This window comes from Epinephelus moara, chromosome 20 (genome assembly GCF_006386435.1).
Source record: "Epinephelus moara isolate mb chromosome 20, YSFRI_EMoa_1.0, whole genome shotgun sequence".
Taxonomy (NCBI): Eukaryota; Metazoa; Chordata; class Actinopteri; order Perciformes; family Serranidae; genus Epinephelus; species Epinephelus moara.
The window spans coordinates 27,418,081-27,440,440 of NC_065525.1; the positions used below are offsets into that span (position 1 = coordinate 27,418,081).

Consider the following 22,360-nt stretch of genomic DNA (forward strand, 5'->3'; position numbering starts at 1 on the left):
ATTCTTTAAAAATCCTACAATGTGATTTCCTGGATTTTTTTTTTCATTTTGTCTCTCATAGTTGAAGTGTACCTCTGATGAAAATTACAGACCTCTCTCATCTTTCTAAGTAGGAGAACTTGCAAAATCAGTGGCTGACTAAATACTTTTTTGCCCCACTGTATATATATATTTAATCAAAACAGACTACGGACAAAGATTTGAATGTTTAATCTCAGTCAGAACAATGTCTCCAGTTACAGTAATTTATAAAGGGCATTTGGTATCATTAACTGTTACTGTCTTTGTCTTTTTTTGGTTTTCTTTGTGATGCCATGTCTTTCAGTTTAGAGTCCAGTTTCCTTTGGAGATAGGCTTTCTTGTTGGGGTCCACGGATTTGTCTTTCTTCCCACTCCCGGCGTAAAGAATGCCTTCTTTGCTTATTCTCATCCGGGCATGAGACTTGGCTTTATCTCCACAGCCGTGAACCTACAAAGGGTTTACAACATGACAGTTAGATCAGAAAACCACAATTCTCTTACATTTTAACCCTTCTAACTCCACGGGTGCGCGGGCGCTCCCACGCGACAGCGTCGGTACTTTGCAGAATATCTCGGGAACCACACAACAAAACTTAATGGGGAAAATTGTTATCACAAGATCAGCGTGAGGTGAAATATGTATCTTCCAGTATCGAAAACAAAGGAATAATAATCTCCCATGGCCAAAACAAAGATAAATAAGCATTTACTAACAACTTTTGAACGTGGAAATGTACACAAGCTTTACACACAAGCTTTACGCACTATATGGCATGTGCTTAGTCCGCATTTCCTGTGCGCACGTATGTTTTTTACTGCATTTACTGTGGTTTATGGTAGACAGAAGTTATTGTTATTTGTTTTATATAGAGCAAATTTCGCGGGTAATAATCTCGCGGGTCATAATTTCACGGTGTCTGTGGTGGGAGAGGAGAGAGTCGGAGAGATAGGTTAGTGAGTTTGAGAGTAGTGAGTTTTAGAGAGTTAGACAGACAAACAAAAAGTTCTTTTCAGAACCACTTGGAGAGGGGAAAGTTCTTTTCAGAACTATGGCGACTGCAAAAAGGTGCTTCACTATTGCTGAAGCAATGGATTTAGTTTTGAATGGTGGAGTGGCACAAGTGACTGAGGAAGTGAGGGAAAAAACGAGTGGAGAAAAAATGTAAAAATGTAAATATTTTTTGTTGTGTTTGTGTTAGAATGTTGGGATCTTTTTCTCCTGATAGCCAAGGCCTGAGAGAAACATATTTGAAAATGAAAAAGCTTGTACATTGTTGATCTGTGTCTTTTTTGAATTAAATTCTGTGACATTCAATTTCCGTTTTGCTTTTTCTTTTGTTTTTATACTCATATAACTATTGATCCATTCATGTGGCATCATTTTAGCATACATATTATTATTGCCCAGGTTGTCCTGAAAAAAAAGATGTTCATTACTTGACTGTGCATGAAAGGGTTGAGATTATACATGCATTAATAGACAGAGAGGCCAGGCGGACAAAAAATAGCAATAAATGGCTTGGTTTTTTAAGGGACAGTTCACCCCAAATTCAAAAATACATATTTTTCCTCTTGCAATATCATTTTCTCAGTTATTTGTGCAATACCACTTCTTGTTGTTACATCAAATTCAAAATAACATTGATTATCAGGAGCAGTCCCACCATTTTAGTTCATTTTTATTAACTCTTATACTTATTGGACTCCTATTGTTACTCTATCAGGCACTGCTTTTTGCTTTTGCTCCTAGAAAACACCTCTATCTTGTATATTTGTGTATTTTGCCAGACATTTAATACTATATTGTTCTAAAATTGGGCCCAGTGAGTGACCCTGACCCAGGGAACCCACTGGTTGTCAAGTTGGTACTGGTTGTGAATGAAAATTTTGGTTACTGTACTTAGTGTTACTGTAATTTGGCACAAGAATTTCCTTAGGGATAAATAAAGTTCTACTGCATTGAACTGAATTGAATTGAACTATTTGCTTTCTACCAAACTACACTTGCCAACCATATGTATCACTGCGCAGAAGCAAGCATGCATCTACTGCTAGCTCACCTAGCAGCACAGAGCTAGCTAACTTGACAGCTCAGCCAAGGAGGACGCCATTAATGATTACATCTCGTGTTGTCATGAGCATGAGCCCCTCATCCATGAGTAGATGCACAATTCCTTCTGCCCAATGATCTGGTTACTGGGTGTAGTCTGGTAGAAAGAAAATAGTTCCCACATGAAACTGCTTAGAAAAAGGTCCGTGGATTATCTTGAGTAACCAGGTCATGATTTCTGGAAAGTGACATTGCTGTTGAGTTTTTCAAATGAATTGTTTTGAGCCACACATGCAGAGTGCCATCTAGTTCCATTATATTGGAGAGAGGGCAGACATCTCTACAGCAGATATCTCCAACACTCGGCAACTCACAGTAAAACAATCTAGACTGATTAATAGCACTACAGGTAAGAGGAAAAATATTTTGATTTTAGGGTTAACTGTCTATTTAAGCTGTTACTTGTGGTGAAATCTCAATGCACAGACTTTTAGAATACTTTCCTGTCACCATTCATGCATTATTAATACAGCTACAGTCTAATAAAGACACACACCAAAACAAACACTATCTGGTGACATTTCTTACCTCTGGTATATGATGACTGAGACAATACTGCCTGTTGCAGAACAAGCAAAGCTGTCCAAGTGTCAGCACCGACGCTTTACACTTGACAAAACTGCACACGCTGTCAGCCTTCACGACAGCATTGATAAGTGTGTCAAAGTCATCATCTGGAGTGGCGGCAGCGGCGATGCCACAGGCGCCTGTCTTCATTCGGCTCTTTCCTGGGAGAGAGATGTTAAAGAGTTGAGTTGCTGCAAACATGTCGGGACAGACCCTTCAAAATAGATGATTGACAACAAACCTTTAGCCGACTTGGGCTTCTTTGCTAACTGGGGCTGAACTGGTGGGATGTTGTTCTGCTGCTTCTTTTGTTGAGCAATTTCTTCCCTCTTCTGCTTCTCCCTCTTCATTCGCTCCAGATGTAAACTTTTCAGGTCTAATGGAGGTTGACACACAGGCTCTGTTTGGGGACTGGGGGCTGTTTCTTCTTCCTGAGCTGCTTCTTCTCCTTCTTCTTCTTGTGGTGGCTCCTCAGCTGGTGTCGACACCAGGGGCCTTGTGACAGTGATACACCGGTCTTTCCCCTCACCTTTACTCTCATGCATGAGGCCCAGCTCCTCAGCGATCTGGTGGACCAGCAGGCGGTCATGAGAGTTAAACGATGATGGGAACTGTAGTTCACTCTGATTTGAGTTTTTTAGAAAGTTTTCCACCTGCGCTCTGATCTCAGCATATCTGTTCTTTTTCTCCTCTTCTGTTTGTGTGTTTATGCAGGACTTTGTGTTCTTCTCTGTAACAGCAGTATTGTCATTACTGCTGCTACTAGCTGACTTCTTCTGCTGCTGCTTCGCCCTGTTTGGCGGTTGATCTTTAACCTTCTGCTTGGTAGACGTGGAGCTGCTGCCAGATGTATTAGCCTTTGTGTCTTTGTGGTCGCGGGTATAGTTTTGGGGCACGATGTCTTGGAGGTACTCAAATGCCGTTCTGACCTCGCCAGACTCGGTCATATGGTCGATCAGGGACTTCAGGAAAGCATGATTCTGAACAGTTTGGGTGTCACACACAACAGCGATGTGACGTCTTGCACGTGTCACGGCCACATTAATCCTTCTGTCCTCCGCCAGAAATCCAACTTCCCCTAAAATAAAACAATGAATAAATGCATACGTGAATGCTGCTAATATTCATGGTAAAGCATTGACTTGAGAGCAAAATAAATTACCCTTCCTGTTGGACCGAACCAACGACAACACCACAGCCTCTTTTTCTCTGCCCTGAAATCCATCCACTGACTTTATCTCCAGCTCTGGATGCCTCGCAGAAAGTTTCTGACGCAGAAGATCGACCTTTAGAGAGATAAAAACAACAAAACCCCATCAATGAGTTACTGAGATGCAACTGTTAGATCTTTTCATGTATTTTGTAGCTTAATATTACATGTACTATATTGGGGATTTTAACTTTATTACTGTGAAAGTGTAAATCTTTTTTTTCTTTCTTTTTTGACATTTTTTGGGGCTTTTTTCCTTTATTTGATAGGTCAGCTATAGCATGAATGGAGGAGATAGAGAGGGGGAACAACATGCAGCACAGGGCTGTGGGTTAGAGTCTAGCCCTCGGCCACTGCGACAAGGACACAGCCTTTGCACATGGGGTGCCTGCTCTACCAGGTGAGCTAGTGGGCACCCCAAAAGTGTAAATCTTTGATTGAAGAAATACGGAAAATAAAGTTTGCATTATTGCTATGACACGGTACAGTCATAGCGGTTGTATCTGCATACTGAAGTATTTTACTAGAAATTGAATGCAATTAATGTACTATTGGTTTCATACTGGTGCATACTGGTTTGAGACATACAAAAAAAATTCACATATTCTTTTAGCGTACTAAATAGCATGTTAGTATGGAGTTTCAGACTGAGCCAGTGACTTACCTGTAGATTGTACGGAGCAATAACGGCGATGTCTTTAGCTTTCACCCCAGCTTCAGTCAAGGCCTTTATGTGCAGTTCAACAATGTCTACCTCACCTGAGGAGAAACACACTGTTAGACCCCACAACACACCAACTGTGATAACATTACATATATATACTTTTACAATAAGAATGACTAACCTTGATTGCCTTTGGACTGCTCATCTGTGACCTCCATCTCACTCAGGCCGCATCCCGCAGTGTCGATAAGAAGAAGCGGTGTGCTGGTCTCTTCGACACAGGCGACTCCTGGGAGATCTCTTTTGCATCAAAGACAACATTTTAAACACTTGATTGAGTTGCTACTCGTTGAAATACACAAGTGAGACACATTTCATTATCAAGCTCACACTCACTTTAACAAGTGTCTCTCTACAGAGCCGTGAGCTGTTAGTTTTCCCTGGTACATCTCTTTGGAGGCCCAATCCATGATGGCACTGTTCATGCGGTACTGAACTGTCAGCATTCGCACCACTGAGTCCCCGTACATCTGGATGAGTCTCTCCATGAGACTGAGAGACAAGCCTTTTGATGCAGCCCTGCAGCACAGAGAGAGACTGTAAGCTTCTTACTGTGATCACTGTGGTCCTGAAAAGAAGACATTTTCTGCCAGAGTTTTAACTGTTTTTTTTTTTTTTATTTCATTTGAGCAATTTCTGTATTTGTGTTGTTGTCTGTGCTCTTCTCGCTGGTTTGACGTGGGCAGGGCTCAATTGGAAAAGAGTGATGTCACATATTTCTGTGTAAATGAAGTAAAAGCAGCGCCTGCACATTTACTCAATGCCACAAAAGTTTAATAAAGACATCTTTATTATCTTTTTTAACACGAGTAAATATCTTTATTTGTCTTTGTTAAACTTTAGTGGCATGTGTGCAGACACTACTTATTCTTCATTTACAGTTTTCTGACAGCCTTGTTGCTACGTGATGTGTGATGATTGCTCTCCTTCAACATGTTTCTGTGCACCAATCAGAATTTAGCATTCGAATCAGAAGGTGATGAGAGATGTTTTTAGATTTTGCATGTTGCCAGCACTGTCAATAAAATCTAATCAAACCACACCCACACAGCCCTGATGAGGCAGATTAGCTGAGTTTCTGTATGTAAAGCTCTTCAATAACAACATGAGATGCCATTTTGGAGATTTTAGATTTGTTTTCAGAGGCTTTATGGAAAATGTTTCAATTGTTGTCACAGGACAAACATAAAATTGTGAATGTTATTTATCTATGAATTCATAAAGACAGGAAAACCTGTTGTTTTACATTTGTGATTTGATGGTAGGTGGCAACTGCTTGTAGTCTCCAGCCAGAATGCACTTGCGCGCTCTGAGCAGGGCGATCCAGCAGCTGCTCTCCAGAGCCTGAGCGCACTCGTCTATCACCACCCAATCAAAATGCTCTGCTGGCAGGAACTTCAGAGGGCCGTCATGACAAGCACCTGCAGACACAAACAAGTGCTCTCTGATTGCCTTTCATCATCACTGCAGCAACTGAATTGCATTTTCTTTGCTCGCGGCCGTTACTGACCTGTGTTGGTTGATAACACAACGTCAGCACTTTTCAGGATCTGGGCGATGGCTGTTGCTTCTCTTGTTTTCAGCTCTTTTCTTAGCTCCCCTATTTCCCTTTTGTAGTTCACCCGGTCTCCTTTTTCACGCATCTTCTTCATTCCCATCTTAACAAAACAAAAATTAAATATTACAAATCATTCAAGGTGGCACAAATGCTTTTAGCACCACACACTTCAAATACTTACAAATGCTTTATCCATGTCTTTACGGATGTCACCGATGATGTTTGCATTGTCACTCTGCGCGAGGATGGCATCCAGTGAATGTTTCTGTATGGACTCCAGCAGTCTGGCGGGGTGACCCAGCCTCAGGACCTTTGCCTTGCACTGAGCTAACCTCTCCACTAAATTGTCAACGGCCACGTTAGAGGGTGCACAGCACAGGACCTGCACAAACACAAAATCCAAACATGAAAACCACAACTAGAGCAACGAATGACAATGACAGACGCAGTAAGTGTAACTGAAATACCTACCTAAACCTTATGTATAAAGTGCTTTTTAAAGCAAAGTGCTTTACTAAAATAAAAAATGATAGACTATAATAAAAAATGAAAACATATAAACGGTTTAAAAGTTATACAACATGAGGCAACATGAGCTACATATTGGAGAGTAAAATAAAACAGAACAAAATAAAATAATCAATAAAATAAAAGTTAAGAGAATGACTGTATATAAATAGGTTTTAAAAGGTGACTTATAGATAACAGTGAGTTCAGGCCACACACCCTGTGAAAGCACATCTATAAAAAAGTGTGATTAAGAGGGATTTAAAAGAGGATGACGAGTTTGTGAGTCTGATCTCCTCAGGGAGGTTGTTCCAGATAGTGGGGGCTCCAACAGAAAAGTCGTGGTCACCCCTGGTCTTCAGCCTAGATTGTGGAATGGTGAGCAGAGCCTCAGCTGAGGACCTCAGGCTACAACCAAGCACATATGGAGTTAGAAGGTCTGAGATGTACATAGGTGCGAGACCAGAGTGGGCCTTAAAAATGATCAATAATATATTTTATTTAATTCTGAAATTTACTGGGAGCCAATGAAGAGAGGCTAAAAGTCTGGCTGCTGCATTAGGGACAAGCTGTAATTTGTGTTAACGCTGTTGACTCAGACATGTAGAGAGAGTTACAGTCGTCCAAACCAGAGTAAATAAATAATATTCACTAATAAAATCAACTTCCTGCATGGGTTTCAGGAAGCCAATCACTGGCATGTATTCTGGGAGTGTCCAGTGATTAGGCCTTTCAGAGCAGAATTTCATAAACCACCAAAAAGCGTACTTAACATTAATCTGCCCTTGTAATTTTCCTCATTATTTTTAGGATGTGCTGATTTTCAGGCAAAGCGTCCTGATGAAAAAATGTTTGTTATTTCGATATCCACTTGCAAAAAGCCCTCACAAGGTGCAGGTTACTTCCTGAACCCCCCACAACAGTGGGTGGACAGTTATTATAAATTATATTCAAGTTATGGAAAAGATTATCTTTTCTCTTCATCTTCAGAAAAATGTGTTCATTGAATTCTGGACTGAGTGGGTGAAATATGTAAGACCCTTAAGGCCAGATATTGTGGAGGTGGATAAATGACCCTGTTATATTGTTGTATTTTAGCAGACCACACTGACTGGTGGTCTAACATGTCTCCCCCGACACATTTTTCTTTGCTCTTGTGTGAACGCTTTATCTCTTCCAAAATGTACAATGTGTTCAAAAATGTGAATATCAGGGAAAATTAAACTGCTTCTGTCCTGGTGTAGGATGTGTAGTATAAACTTCTGTTTAAAAAAAAAAAAAGAATTTCATAAAAATAAGTTTTGCACCTTCTGGCCTTGTTTGACTGCTTGCAGGATGATCTCCACCACTGTGGTGGTCTTCCCCGTTCCTGGTGGTCCATGAATCACAGCCAGTTCTCTCTGAGACAGAGTAAACGACACAGCATCTCTCTGGGAATCATCCAGGTTCGAGTTAAAGAATTTAACTTCATCTGATGAAACATAATAGAATAGCCAGAATTAGTCCATGTACTGTATGACTCATGATGATATGCAAGGTTTGGAAATCAGTGTAAGATTATGCTGTATAATTGCTTAAAAGCTACAAGCAACTATAATTTGATAATATTTGCTTTGTTAAGTGCGACTTACTTGGCTGTGACTGAGTCGAAGGTTTTGTGTCTCCAAAGAGAACGTTTATCAGATTGGCAGCTGGTCCATTGCTGTATCCATTTAATGCATTCAAGGCACTGCAAGCACGAAACACACAGCATAAACAAGTTGTTTCAAGGTCTCATAACTCACTTGTATCCGTCTTACGTTACGGATGTCACTCACTTTTTCATTCGTTTGTAGGTGACGTCATTTGCCAACTTTAAGAGGTTGTAAAGGGCATCTGTGTCAAAGTTGAGGCCATCCTTTGAGTCGTCAAACGCCACACTTATAGAAGTCTGGCTGACCCTCGTCACTATTCCTGTGCCGATCTGTGAGGCTGCAGTGCATCCGCCAGTGTCATACAAGCCAACTATGTCCCCTGTAACCAAAGACATAAACGTCACATCAAGCAAAATGTGAAACTTAAGTCACAAAGAAACCCACAGATCAGATGTTTTATTTATCCATCTCACCAGGTCCAAAATTGTTGCTTGGCAGAGATGAGAAACCAAGATGCTTTCTTGGCTCGAGGATGACGACTGTGCGCCCGTACAGGCCTGTGGACTGACTTCCTATCTGCAGTTTCAGCAGGCAAACTCCTTTATTTTGAAGATCCTTGAGGGAGATGTTCTCCTGCCATATCCTGAGGGCACAAACAAGACAAGTCATTTCATAGCAACAGATATGAAATGACTTGACTTTTCTCAAAAACAAAAACCCAAAATCTTATTATTGACATCTGTTGCTATGAAAGACAAGTCATTTCATAGCAACAGATATCAATAATAAGATTTTGGGTTTTTGTTTGGTGAGAAAAACTTTGTAGGTAAAGGCCAAAGTCTTGCCTCACTTGTAGATAACACCGTAATCTCTCTATAGAAAAGGGGAAATTTACCAATTTTACACATAAAGGTCAGTTTACCTGCCTTGTCTATAAAACAGTTGTATAATATCTTCTGTGGCTATACAGTAGCTTTGGCAATTGAGAGGCCTATCAACTGACAATATGGGAAACGGAGGACCCCATGTTTATGAAATGTGCTAAAACTCATGGTGACTCTGCTGCTTCATTTTTGACTACTCTTTTTTAATCTGCCTCTTTCACGTTTCCTAATTTCATGGAAGTGCAATGCAAAATCACTGACTTATCCCTTTATTTGGTTAAGTATCACAGTATGAATGTTATCTTACATACCTGGTCTCCTCTATTTCAGCCTCCCTCTCCTCCTGCAGAAGCTCGAGAGTCTTTGACACAAACTGTTCAACCGCCATCACTCTCTGAAAAGATCGAAAAGATGATCAGCACAAATCCTTTACATGTCAGTATTACTTCACTTAAGATGACAAACAAGAAAAGCTCCTACTTAGTAACTGCTGTTAAGTTTTAATACCATATACAGCGGGCCACATTTCACAGATAAATCATGTTGTAATTCTATTTTAACTTCATCAGTCCCCAGGACTTGTTTCCAAAAAGCATCAGGCTTGTTTAGATGTTCCATTGCAAACCTTTGAAGCTGAATTTTGTGGTGGAAACACAAGAAAGGTTTTTTTCTGATGACTCTTCCATGAACGTCATATTTGTACAGGTGTCACTGCACAGTAGAACAGTGCACCACCACTACAGAATCTGTGAAATCTTCATGCAGGTCTTCTGTGGTCAAACAGTGGTTTTGATTTGCCTTTCTTGCAAGCCTTTAAGCAGAAAGTTTTTAGTCATCCAGACCTCAACTTGCCCTCCACAGTTCCTGTTAACTACCACTTCATAACAACATCATGAACTGAGAAAACAGCTACCTGAAAACGTTTTACTATCTTCCTGCTTTGTAGGCATCAGTTATCTTACTTTTCAGAGTGTTAGGCAGCTGTTTAGAGGAGCCCATGGCTGCTGATTGTCAGAGTATTTCATATGTCTTGGGGTACCAAAACTTTTGCATAGTGCTCCTTTCCTTTTTTCAATCTAAAACCATACTAAACAAAAATTATTACAGCACAGCACAATACTTGCTTAAAATGTTGAAATGCATGATTCATCTTTAACTTAATGTATTTTGAAAATCAGTTTAGCATCTCCTCACTTAAGTATTACTGACTAGGGGTGACCAAACTTGTGCATGTCAACTGTATGCCCAGCCAAAAAGTAACTGACATATAAAGGAGAGTATACCCACTTCAACCTCAGTGACCTACACCAGGGTGTCTGCAGGTAATTAATTTAATTAATGTTTTTTAAGACCCATTCAGACACCTTTTAACCAGAATTAGGTCAGAGTTTTGGGAAAACCATGTTTTACTTATTTAAGCATCACATGTAAGCATTGCAGGCAAGTCTTGTAGGCTATATTTAGTCTTGTCTGGAGGTAGGTGTTAGGTAGGAATGTGGTTATTTGAGTGAGTTAAGTCAATCTACATTTTGCCAACAAGTACACAAACAAAGATGACGTAAAATGACAGTATTATAGATTTTTTGTAAGATTAGTTACATTAGAAATTTGGCCTTTCACATAAAAAGGCTTCACTCATTTACACATAAATAAATTAAAAATGGATGTTTGTATAACTTCAGGCCACACAAATTCAAATTTAAGACTATTTAATGACTTCTAAGGCCTTGAACATTGAATTTAAGATATTTCAAGACCTTTTAAGGACCTGTAGACACCCTGATACACACCTATCTAGTGGTAACTTAAACCTACCTCATCAACTACCACTGCACCACTAGCCCCAGGTTTTGCCTGTCATACATTATCATTGTATTTGATTGCAGTTAACATTAAAGGTAACGTTAATACACGGGGAGACACTAGTTTGGAAAAGCTTAGTAGTTTAAATGAGCTATATGTTAAAGCTTCATGAAGACAGTTGTCTTATTTCTAGAAACCCTGACATGTTAGCATGTTAGCATGCTAACCACACTGCACTCAAACACCTTAAGGTTAGCTACAGTTAGCAAGAATGACACTCACCCGTTAATGTCAGTTATCTGAACAGACACCGGAAAAGTAGAGGACAGAGAAGCTAATGTTAAATGTCACGGGATAACTTGGAAATAGTTTGGTATTATCCTCTATGGCATGACACCAATGTGTTTGTTTGGCTCATGCTGTCTTCTTTTACTGTGCTAGCTTGTTAGCATGCTAGCTATACCGCCACCTATCTGCGCGTATGACTTCTCGTCTCGCGCTCACTCACACATTTTATTTTGAAAAGCCCAGCACGCGGAAGTCCCCCAGCTTCGTTGACGCTTCAGAAACACGTTGAGCTAAGTTGTCAATCAAACTGGGACTCACCGACCGACAGTCAAAACCAGGTTGTTTGTTATAAATTCTATATTTAAGCAGTATGGACGGGGCCATTTTGGCACGTTGATGTGTGTGACTTTAAACCGCAGGAGGATATGCTGTTTTTTAATCTGCCAGATCTCAGTCAGGAAGGAAGCACTTGTATTGCAAACCTGCAGACTCTGAGCTAACCCATTTTATATTTAACTGCTTCACCACTCCTGATCACTGCGTTTTTTGGAAATGAGAACGACATTACTGCTGCTGCACGCCATCTCCTGCTGCTGTTTGGTCAGTGCCACTCTCTCCAAAACTGATGCAAAGAAGTCGCATAAAGCTGAGGCTGAGGTGAGTTTAACTCCAGGGCTTTACCTTGAAATGGATCTGAGCTGTGTGTGCTGACAGGTCATGCAAGCCCTCTGTCTGCCTGGCATGTCACTGGACTTACCTGTCTTTCACAGAATCAGGAAGAAGCCCTCACCCTCACCTGTCATATGTCCAGTCATGATGATGGATATCTGTCACTGACACTGTGTTTTTCACCTGATCTTACTGTTTAGACATCTCCAGCTGAGCTGTCTGCATTGGAGAGAGGCCTCGTTGTGTCAGACCCGCCCTGGAAGGACATAGTGAAGGAGGAGAAGAGATACTGTGCTCACATCAAGAGAACATTTCAAGGTCCAGTGCTTGGATATGTCACACCTGTAAGTCACCGACACATGCTGCTGGTCAGCATTTGACAACAAGGACAGGTTCAGTCAGATAGCAAAGAATTTTAAGTGTTTTATCTGGTTTATATTGTCACCTGCTATACCATTCATCTGCTGGCATTTCTTGACTATTTGCACAATTGTTTTGTGATGTATGGTGGGAAGTGCCTTGTGACTTTGTTTGTAATGTAACTTAATGTTGGAGGAGCCAAAGACAATTTTCCACTAAAGTGGACAATAAAGTTAATCTAATCTAATCTAATTATCTAAAAACTCTCAATGCAACACTCACATGCCCTTATGTACATTGGAAGTTTCTTGCTGTAGTTAGTCTTCCTCGTCAAACTGGTTGTAAACAGAGCTCTGACTTTGCAGACAACAGTGTGAGAGATGGGGGATGAAATCCACAACCCTCATTCTGTGCATAAATGCATGAGAGAGTTCAGCTGCAGCTAACATGGCTCCATGACCCTCAGTCTGAGTTAATCAAATTATGTGGGTATTTTCCAGAGTAAATCTTGTTATTGCAAAATTCCCCATTCGGTTGAATCAGACTGTGTTCTCAAAGTAGCACAAATGGTTAATTTCATGCCATGAAGACTGACAGTGGTGGAGCTGAAACTAGTGTGACAGAAAACAGGAACTGTTGTGTTATATTGTTTTTTAATTAAGCAGATAAATCTTCTAGAGATTAAGAATCTCTTTTTCAAGACTGTCCTGGCCAAGACAGGCAGCAACATAAGTTACAGACAGTCAACACTAAACAAAAAAAACAGAATAAAAATGTAAAGCTCTAAGCAACATAAAACACAAAATAAGATTACTACAAAGAAAGCCAAAAGTATGTTAATATATACTAAAAATGAATCATAAAAATGAAAAAAACAGCCATAATAAGGCCAATAATTGCTTTGTAAACAAGAGAATGCCAATGAAAAAGTCTATGAAATTATAAGGAGAGGCAGCCGACCCGTGCAGACAGGATACAGTGATGAGTTAGTGGCTTACAGTTGGTAATCAATCTCAATGCACCATGGTACACAGAGTCCATAGCATGCAAACACTGGGTGAATGCATTCATATAAAAACATAACCTCCTTGGCGGAGGTAATAATACATCCCCATAAGCACAGTCAAGAATGTTCATTTGCTGAATCCAGGCTCTCTATGGTGGAGATTTGAAGCTTGTTTGTTGTGTCTCTGTGTTATATGATGGTAGATTTAAGGTCAAGGGATTATGATGGGCATTTTCACTACTAACAGACGAAACAACTAATAGATAAATTAAGAAAAGGATCAGAAGATTAATCAACAATGAAAGTAAATGCTACCGCATGGCCCTTAAAGGAACATTTCACTCCCCAAAGATCATTTGTATATCAGTTGCTCACCCCGTGTTATGTTGAATTTTGGAAAAAAAAACTATTTTTTTTCACATCCCTTCACAGTGAACAAGTAATCCAAAAAGGACAAACATGCTTGATGAATACAAGACCTAGAGGATCGTGTTTAACAACAGCAAAACTAAACAACTGTTTCCAAACTGTCATACAGCTCGTTCAGTACAATCCAAGTCTCATTTACATTTAAACACATGCATTTTTGCTAAAACAGTGATATTTAAAACACCTCCACATAAACAGTGTGGGCGCACTACTCCGTGCATGAGACTGTTTATGCAGAGGTGTTTTAAATTAGGGGTGTAATGCTACATCGATACATCGATTCATTGATTAACGATCCGATTATATCGATGCAAAATGAAAACATCGATTCGATGCAAAATGAAAACATCGATCCATATCGTCATCTTAAAGATACACATTTATTTTGAAATTCAGTGTCACCATTTCTGGGCAAGCATGCCTCCGCTAAAACAACAAACAGAGCTCAGAAATAAAATGGTCAAATCATATTCTAGTTGTTTTTGTAAGTTGATGTAAATGATTGTGTTAGATGGGCATATGATATCGCATCATATCGATTGCAGGTTCCTGAATTGAATCGAATCAAAATCGTATCGGCAAACATCGTATCGTCATCCAAACAAATCGATATAGTATCGTATCGTGATAAAGCTGGTGATTTACACCCCTATTTTAAATACTGAGGTTTTAGCAAAAATGCATGTTTGGGAAGTACTGAGCATATGACTGGATAAATGAGACTTGGATTATACTGCACAAGTTGTGTGACAGTTTGAAAACGGATGTTTTAATATAGTTTAGCTGTTTCAGTTAATCAAGAATTATCTGTTTTTGGATTCTTCGTTCACTGGATGCATGCCAGAAAAGCAAAGTTTTCTTCCCAAATTCAGAGTAACACTGGGTGATTAACTGAGGGCTGAAGAATTCTCAAACTCAACCAATGTGATCATCTCTGGTTGCACCAGGAGGGTGTCACTTAATGGACAGTATTGAGAAGCGGAATGATTGCATTAACAAATAACTCCTTCAATGTACATATGAACGTGCACGTGTTGTATTAGGGCAAACTTTAAACTATCCTTTAATATGGACCTATCCTGTGTGTATCTCTAAGTTACATGTCTTATGTCTCCCACCCTCCAGTGGAACTCCCACGGCTATGATGTTGCCAAGACATTTGGCTCTAAACTAACTTCAGTGTGTCCAGTTTGGCTTCAGCTCCGCCGAAGGGGACCTGAAACCTTTGATGTCACAGGACTGCACGATCATGATCCAGGTAGATGACCTGCATCTCTCACAGTCTGATTAAAAGTGTTTTGTAGTGACTAATGTACATAAATGGGTCTTTGTGTCTCTCCAGGCTGGGTCAAAGCTGTACGCAAGTCTAACAAAAAAGTCAGGATTGGTAAGTAGATGTCCTCCCCCCTGACCACAGCTCAGATCTGTTGATGTGTGCAAGTGACCGCAGATGAGACTCTTATTGTTTTGTTTGTTTCATTTCCTCTACCCTCAGTGCCCAGGCTGTTATTTGATGGCTGGTCTTACCAGGACTACATGAGCGTGCTGGGGAGTGAAGATGAAATTGAAGAGCTGGGAAGCGAGCTGGTGGATGTTGCAAAGGTAATTAAGTGTTGTGTTTAGCTTCAACTCCCTCACAGCAGTGTTGTGTTTATCCTGAGTGTGTCTAATGAAGCTGTGGCTTTGCAGACTGAAGGTTTCGATGGTTTCACCTTGGAGCTGTGGAGCCAGCTGGGAGGGAACAAGAGGAAGTGAGTTATTCTGGTGGCACGTCTGTATTATTACTCTGACCATCATTTGTCTTCTGTCTGAGATGATGGGGGAAACACAAATAACGAGACATGTACCATCTTCATACAGGGAGCTGGTCCATTTGGTGAAACACATATGTGAGACTCTGAAGGCTAAAAGATTAGACTGCATTCTTGTCATCCCGCCTGCTGTGACCAGGTAAAGTAGTTTACTTTCAACAACTATAAATGCTAAAAAATCTGTGAAATTGGTGCTGACTTTGCTTTTGCCTTTGTTTTTCTTTGCCATCACAATCAGTGTGGGGCAGCCAGGTATGTTTGGCAGGGAGGAGTTTGAGCAGTTGGCCCCTGTAGTCGATGGATTCAGCCTCATGACGTACGACTACTCCAGCGGTTCCAGGTGAGAGTCACAGACAAGTCCGTAGACTAATTGTGGCAGATATGGAAATGTTTCAGGTGGTGACATGATTAGAGTAACTCACAGTTACAAAGAACTTTTCTTGATACTTCTTAGCAACTGGGGAAAGCTACCAATAGCTACTGGGGGGAAACCAAAAACACTATCTTCTTCCTGTGTTGGCTGTGACATAGTTAACGCATGTCCTTTGCAATATAAATCAAGCCTTTTTTTTTCTTTGGAGGTCACACCTGTTGGCAGCCAGAATTGCATAATGAAAGCGAGCCTTATAGGGAACTTTCACATTGTGCAATCAACCTTTACTTCGAAATGATAAGTTAAAGCAAAAACCTTGTTTATTTACACTTTGATGCAGACACTATTCAGAGTTATGCTGCTTTATTTTATTTTATTTTTTTTAATAGACCGGGCCCGAGCTCTCCCCTGCCCTGGGTGCGAGACTGTGTGCTCCAGCTTGCTCCCAACACTCAGTGGAGGCAAAAGATCCTGCTTGGACTCAATTTGTATGGCCTTGATTTTGCAAGCCAGGGAACAGAGCCAATCCTGGGAGGAAGGTAAGATAATGATTTTAACAATTAAAGTTAAATATGATACAAAATATGAAGTACTACGCTGATGTAGTATTGAGCTAAACAGTGTCAGTCTCATTATGAACGTCCTTCCTTGTCAAAACCTGGTGCCTACATTACCCACAATGCAACGTGGCAGAGGACAGTTCAGCTAGAGATTCATGTGTGTAATGCTAGTAGCAGCTAATGTAGCCTTGAGCCACTTCCCTTGAGGAGACATGAGGAGCAGGCTACACAGGTCTGATAAACTCGCTTGTTTGTAACTCCACATTTTTTTCATACCCGAACCAGTGCTGCCTCAAGCGACATCACTTGAAGCAATTTAGCAGATTTTGCAAAGCTCCCTGTGGACCCAAAGTAAAAGTTTTTTGTGGAAAACATCCCTGTGTGGGTGGGTTTTGATCATACTTGATTGACAGTGGTCTGGCAACAACCACACAACTGATTTTTAACTCTTTAAATTGACTGATGCTCCAAAATACGTGACATCAACTTTTTCCAACTAAGTTGTCAAAGAAGGGAGAGGAGGGAATGTTTCTAACTATGGCAGAATTGTAGGTTTAGTGTCACACCATGGCAACAATTACACAGAAGTCTTAGTAAAAGGCTGATTGAGAAAATGTATTTTCAGAGTATTCAACACTGTGTTAAACTTGTCGCTGATTTCCTGCAGGTACATCGAGATTTTGCGAGAACACAGACCAAAACTACTCTGGGACGAATATTCTGCAGAGCATTACTTCAGTTACAAGAGGTACTGATTCAATGACACTTAAAGTCAACAAATTATGGCTTAAATCTTTCGGCAGCATCATTTAACAAGATCTGTTACATTAATTTCAGGAACAACGCAGTTAAGCATGTGGTGTACTATCCATCGCTGAAGGTAAATTTTAAGTTCACTTTATTAAACAAAGTGTTTTTATCAGGTTTACTGCTACATGGGGAAATTAATGTTATCTAAATTCTTTTACAGTCGATGTACCTGAGGATCTCTTTAGCTACTGAACTGGGGACAGGAATTTCCTTGTGGGAGTTAGGACAAGGTCTGGACTATTTCTATGATCTCCTATGAGAGTTGGACTTGATAGTGAAGACTGTGGACCATCAACACATGGATTTTTCGTTCTTTGAACATGGAGCACCAAAATTCAAGCGCTGTGTGCAGGTATTTTTTTTTTTCAGTTTTTGGTTTCTGGGTTACATGAACTCTGGAACGAGCTGTTGACAGGATTTAGTTAATACTAAACCTGTTTGAGGGTCATGAAAGTGTTGAGAAATCTTCTCTACACGTACAATTCCGGTACTTGAGTATGTTTTATTCCATTTCATTGATGGTATTGTGGAAGAATTTCAACGTGTAGAGTTTAGTGAAGAGCGCAGTGACACATCTCCATTCAACAACAGAGGGTGCATGATCATCTACATGTGTAACGCTTAAGTGAAGGGTTCTTCTCTTGTTCACGTGCCACAGACAACTGCAGCCTCTCCTCAGTTCAAATACAGAAATCTTCTGCTGTTTTGCTCTCCATTGTCCACTGTGAAGATGCATCCTTCTTTGGCTTTGAACATCCTCAAATCTACATCTGCTTTTTCTCTCTCTCTTTTTTTTAAATTTCCAAATCAAGACATTTGATTGTGTGGCTTTTTATTAGGTTTATAATAACAACACTGACAAGTAACCAAACATCTGTTCTGACCAGCATCTTCCAATATTTGTCAGAGATGAATGTTTGTTTAATTACATGAATATAAATGTGGAACAAGTGAGCAGTTGAATTTGAGTTCTCTGGTTTTTAACACTTCCTGTTTTTACTTGGCACTAGAGAGCAGAATTAGATTATTTACAGCGAGTGTGGTTGACTGCATATTCTGCCCAGTAATCAGGTGTCTGTCTATGACTACGTGCACAGCATCTTCTTGACTTGCTGGAAAACAAAAAGATAAACATGAGATGGTTTTAGGAATGCTGATTTAGTATTTACTCAAGCAAATTGGTGTCTGTGCTCTGCAGGTTGGCTCACCTGTGTATGATCCACCACTGTCTTTCACAAAGTCTTCCACAACCAAGGGCAGGTTGGCAAAGTCAGGCCTCCGCACCAGTTCAAACACAGATGGCTTTAAGCATAAACAGTTACTGTTATTAAAGGGTTAACTGTGGTATTTTTCAGCCTGGACCCTGTTTTCCCATATTTTGTGTCTGAGTGACTTATGGAACAACAATTTTCTAGATTGGTCCAGTATTGAATGAGATCAGCGGCCAAACATGCTGCAATATAACCACTTGGGGCATGTGTGCACCATCCATGTACGTCCACTTTAAGTGCTTGTCTTTGCCACTGACAGGCTCAGATTGGCATTATAAGTGCCTGACATCATTATGGAAAGGATCTGTACAAAGATAGCACCTTTTGGTCGAGTAAAACCTTGCTGAACCAGAAACAGCCCAGAAATTGCTAATGACAAAGCCACCAAACTCCATTTAAATTAATAGTAATTTTATCTTAGTAAAACACACTTTAGCTTAAGTTGATAAAAACAAAATAAAATTCACAGAAACCATCTTAGGTTGTCTGTACACTGTTCCAACAATCAACAACTCTGGTTTGGTTGAAATAAACCGGTAATTTACCCAGTTAGATGTGAAAACATGCTGTCTCTCTACATGCTAAAAACACTATTTATTTCTGGTGGGTTTGGTGATAGTGATTTTGGGGCGGTTTCTTGTCAAACAAAATGGATCTTACTCTTAAACAAAAGGTCTATCTCTGTAGGGATCCTTCCCATAATGATGTCAGATGTTTAAAATAACAATCTGAGCCTGTCAGTGGCAAAAACAAGCGCTTAAAATGGATGTAAATTGGCAGCGCGCACATGCTGCAGTGTTCTTGTTCAATACTGAACCAATTCCAAAAATTGTTCCCATTAGTCACTTGGACAAAAAAAACATGGGAAAATACAGTCCAGGTTAACAAATACCTGTGTTGCCTTTTAAATACATTAACACAAAAAGACATTTTGGTATACTAGCTCCATTTTTAATTAAGGAAGACTAACCCCTGTTAAGCTGTAGCCACTGAAGATCCAACTCTGTCCCTCGGTGGCACAGCACAGTGCCGACACTCCTTGCCCCACCGCACAAACAGGTTCTGCACACAAAGAAACAAGCGTCTATGGCAGACATATAGATTTCATACTGACTGCTTTTTTAAAATTAGCCCCACACTCACTTTGGTGAGAGATGAAGTGTGTGAGAATGCGGTGCAGAGAGCCGCTGTGTGCCAGGTCATTCAGCGCTCCGGGGCAGTCCGGGATGAGCAGCGCCTGGTATCGAGCACCTGGAGAGGGTCATTGTGATGTAACTGAGCAGAGTCTAACCAACAGCAAAGATAAACACAGCCAAATGAACATGAAATGAATGTTCTCACCATCTATAGATTCAAGTTTGGCAGGTGTTGCGTAGGGTTTTACGTTGAAGTCCTGCACCCATCTAGCAGTGCTTTCATCGACTCCAATAAAGTCTATTGGCTTCCCCTGCAATTCAAAAAAATAAATAATGAAGAATGAAGAACAAGAATGAATGTTTAAGCTAAAAAATAATTTTAACAGCTGAAACACAATAGACATATTAACTTAGTATTATTCAGTTATAAATAGTCTTACCCCGGGTGTGGCTGTTTGGAGATTAAACACTGAGGTACAGAGGCTGAAGGACTGATGGAAAGACGCTGCTGACACCCCTGAAGAAACAAAACGCACTAGTTTAATTCAGTGTAGCAGAGAGGTCATACGTGCAACAGAAAATGTGGCTTTATTGTTTCATCTAAGCTACGTAGCAAATGATGTCTGACCACAGTTAAAAGGATAGTTCGGATTTTTTGAGGTGCAGTCATATGGGTGGGATACTTATCCACAGTCGATGTCAGCATATGTCAGTTGGCACGCCCCCAGTTTGGAGAAGCAGGCAGGAGTCTGACACAGAAGCTAAGCAATGTACTGTTGTGGATGGGGGTCAGCAACAAAATGTAATTTAGCCCCCTAAAAAATCATTATCAGTTTAAGTGTATGCTATATTGAGAGTATTTTCACTGCTTTACCTTTCCGTCAGACAGCCTGTTCCAACGGGAAAGCCCATCTATGCTTTCATCAATTCCACCAAACCGCATTAACAAAAGCAGTAATTTTAACACGCGGAACACGGGAGTTGTTGATCTATCACTGCTTTGATCAGTTAGCTAGTTTTTGTTATTGTGTGACTTTGGTAAATCCAAGCTAACCCTTTTAAATGCCAAAGTCACACAATAACACAAACAAAATAACTGTTTGAGGCAGTGGTAGACCAACAGCTCCTGTTTTCAGAGATGTTAAATCACTGCTTTTCTCAATGGAGTCTGGCTTTGAAGAGAGTGATATATTAGCCCCATTGGAAATCAGTGTCTGACATTAACATGAAGCTGTGAAAATACTCTTAATATAGCATACATAAACGAACTCACTGATCAAAGCAACAGAGATCAGCAGCTCCCGTGTTCAGCGTGTTAAAATGACCATTTCTGTCAATGGAGTCTGGTGCCTTTGAGGAGGGCATAGATGGGAACTGAAGCAGTCAACAGCTTTGCCTTTGGACTGTGTGATGGAAAGGTAAAGCATTGAGAAAACGTCCAATATAGGGAACACTTAAACTGATATTGATTGTTTGTTTTTTTCGGTCGACTCGTTTCCCATCCATGCCCTCCTCAAAGCCACCAAACTCCATTGTCAGAAGCAGTCATTTTAAAACCCTGAACACAGGAGCTGCTGGCCACCACTACTTTGATCAGTCAGTTAATTTATGTATGCTATATTGAGTGTTTTCACTGCTTCACCTTAATGCCAGACACTGATGTCCAACGGGAAAATGGAAGTCATCACATCACTCTCTTCACAGCCAGATTCCATTGAGAAAAACAGTGATTTAACATTGCTGAACACAGGAGCTGCTGCTTTATCACTGCATCCAAGTTATTTTGTTTGTGTTATTGTGTGACTTTGGCGCTTAAAAGGGTTAGTTTGGATTGACCAAAGTCACACAATAACATAAACTAGCTAACTGATCAAAGCAGTTGAAGACCATCAGCTCCAGTGTACAGCGTGTTAAAAATGACTGTTTTTGTCAATGGAGTTTGGTGGATATGACGAGTGCATATATGGGCTTTCACGTTGGAAAGGGCTGTCTGATGGAAAGGTGAAGCAGTGAAAACACTCTCAATATAGCATAATTACACTAAACTGATATTGAGGTGTGGTAGGTGGTTAAAGAAACGTTATGTTGCTAACCCCTCCACAGCAGTACATTGCTTAGCTTCCTTGTCGTACTCCAGCCTGCTTCTCCAAACTGGGGCTGACTGACATCTATTGTAGGTAATATACTGATACATATAAGTACCCCATACAACCCCACTTCACACAGACTAAACTATCCCTTTAACAGGTTGAGATTAAAAATAAACGCTCGCTAAACTCTGAAACGTAACTATCTTAGTAAACTCAGTAACCGTTACTACAGTTGGTCGCTGTTATTCGTCACTTTAAAGCTACATCCGCTGCTACATGCTAACGTCACCCACCCTGAGGAGACGCGCTCGCCACAATCAAACAAGTCGGCTTCGCAGACATTTCACTTATCTCCGTGTTTCCTCCACATTAAGTATTTTTAGCTTAACTGAAGCAAAAAAGAAGATAACTGGGGGTGAAATTATGCAGGAGAAATCCGCGAGGAGGAAGTACTGTCTCCTGACAACAACATCCGGTGAGGAGATTTCAAAATAAAAGTTCACTCTTCAAGGCAATGGAAAAAAATACAATTAAATATA

At 40.3% G+C, this 22,360-nt stretch overlaps 3 protein-coding genes across 4 annotated transcripts; 1 reads left to right on the forward strand and 2 right to left on the reverse strand.

The window, feature by feature from the left end:
- Window positions 1-195: 195 nt before the first annotated feature.
- ighmbp2 (immunoglobulin mu DNA binding protein 2) lies at window positions 196-12,196 on the reverse strand. 2 transcript variants are annotated; one of them, XM_050072375.1, is made up of 16 exons: window positions 12,103-12,196; window positions 9,527-9,609; window positions 8,805-8,974; window positions 8,515-8,710; window positions 8,329-8,426; window positions 8,005-8,168; window positions 6,372-6,572; window positions 6,143-6,290; window positions 5,879-6,053; window positions 4,969-5,151; window positions 4,754-4,872; window positions 4,573-4,667; window positions 3,861-3,984; window positions 2,940-3,776; window positions 2,660-2,859; window positions 196-469 (listed from the first exon to the last, which is right to left on the reverse strand). In XM_050072375.1, exons 2-16 carry the CDS (start codon window positions 9,601-9,603, stop codon window positions 269-271), a joined length of 2,988 nt encoding a protein of 995 aa, XP_049928332.1. In that variant the 5' UTR covers window positions 9,604-9,609; window positions 12,103-12,196; the 3' UTR covers window positions 196-268. The 2 variants fall into 2 exon arrangements, with proteins under 2 accessions (XP_049928332.1, XP_049928331.1); XM_050072374.1 differs by lacking the exon at window positions 12,103-12,196 and adding an exon at window positions 11,301-11,484.
- On the forward strand, window positions 11,564-18,287 carry chid1 (chitinase domain containing 1). Its single transcript, XM_050072379.1, has 12 exons — window positions 11,564-11,963; window positions 12,176-12,319; window positions 14,896-15,028; window positions 15,113-15,157; window positions 15,266-15,372; window positions 15,460-15,521; window positions 15,631-15,720; window positions 15,820-15,921; window positions 16,344-16,493; window positions 17,182-17,262; window positions 17,352-17,394; window positions 17,485-18,287. Exons 1-12 carry the CDS (start codon window positions 11,859-11,861, stop codon window positions 17,581-17,583), a joined length of 1,161 nt encoding a protein of 386 aa, XP_049928336.1. The 5' UTR covers window positions 11,564-11,858; the 3' UTR covers window positions 17,584-18,287.
- On the reverse strand, window positions 18,140-22,299 carry gatd1 (glutamine amidotransferase class 1 domain containing 1). The gene is made up of 7 exons (XM_050072382.1): window positions 22,115-22,299; window positions 20,172-20,248; window positions 19,937-20,042; window positions 19,739-19,846; window positions 19,566-19,657; window positions 18,533-18,626; window positions 18,140-18,436 (listed from the first exon to the last, which is right to left on the reverse strand). The coding sequence occupies exons 1-7, from the start codon at window positions 22,161-22,163 to the stop codon at window positions 18,321-18,323; spliced, it is 642 nt and encodes a 213-aa protein (XP_049928339.1). The 5' UTR covers window positions 22,164-22,299; the 3' UTR covers window positions 18,140-18,320.
- Between the last annotated feature and the right edge of the window lie 61 nt (window positions 22,300-22,360).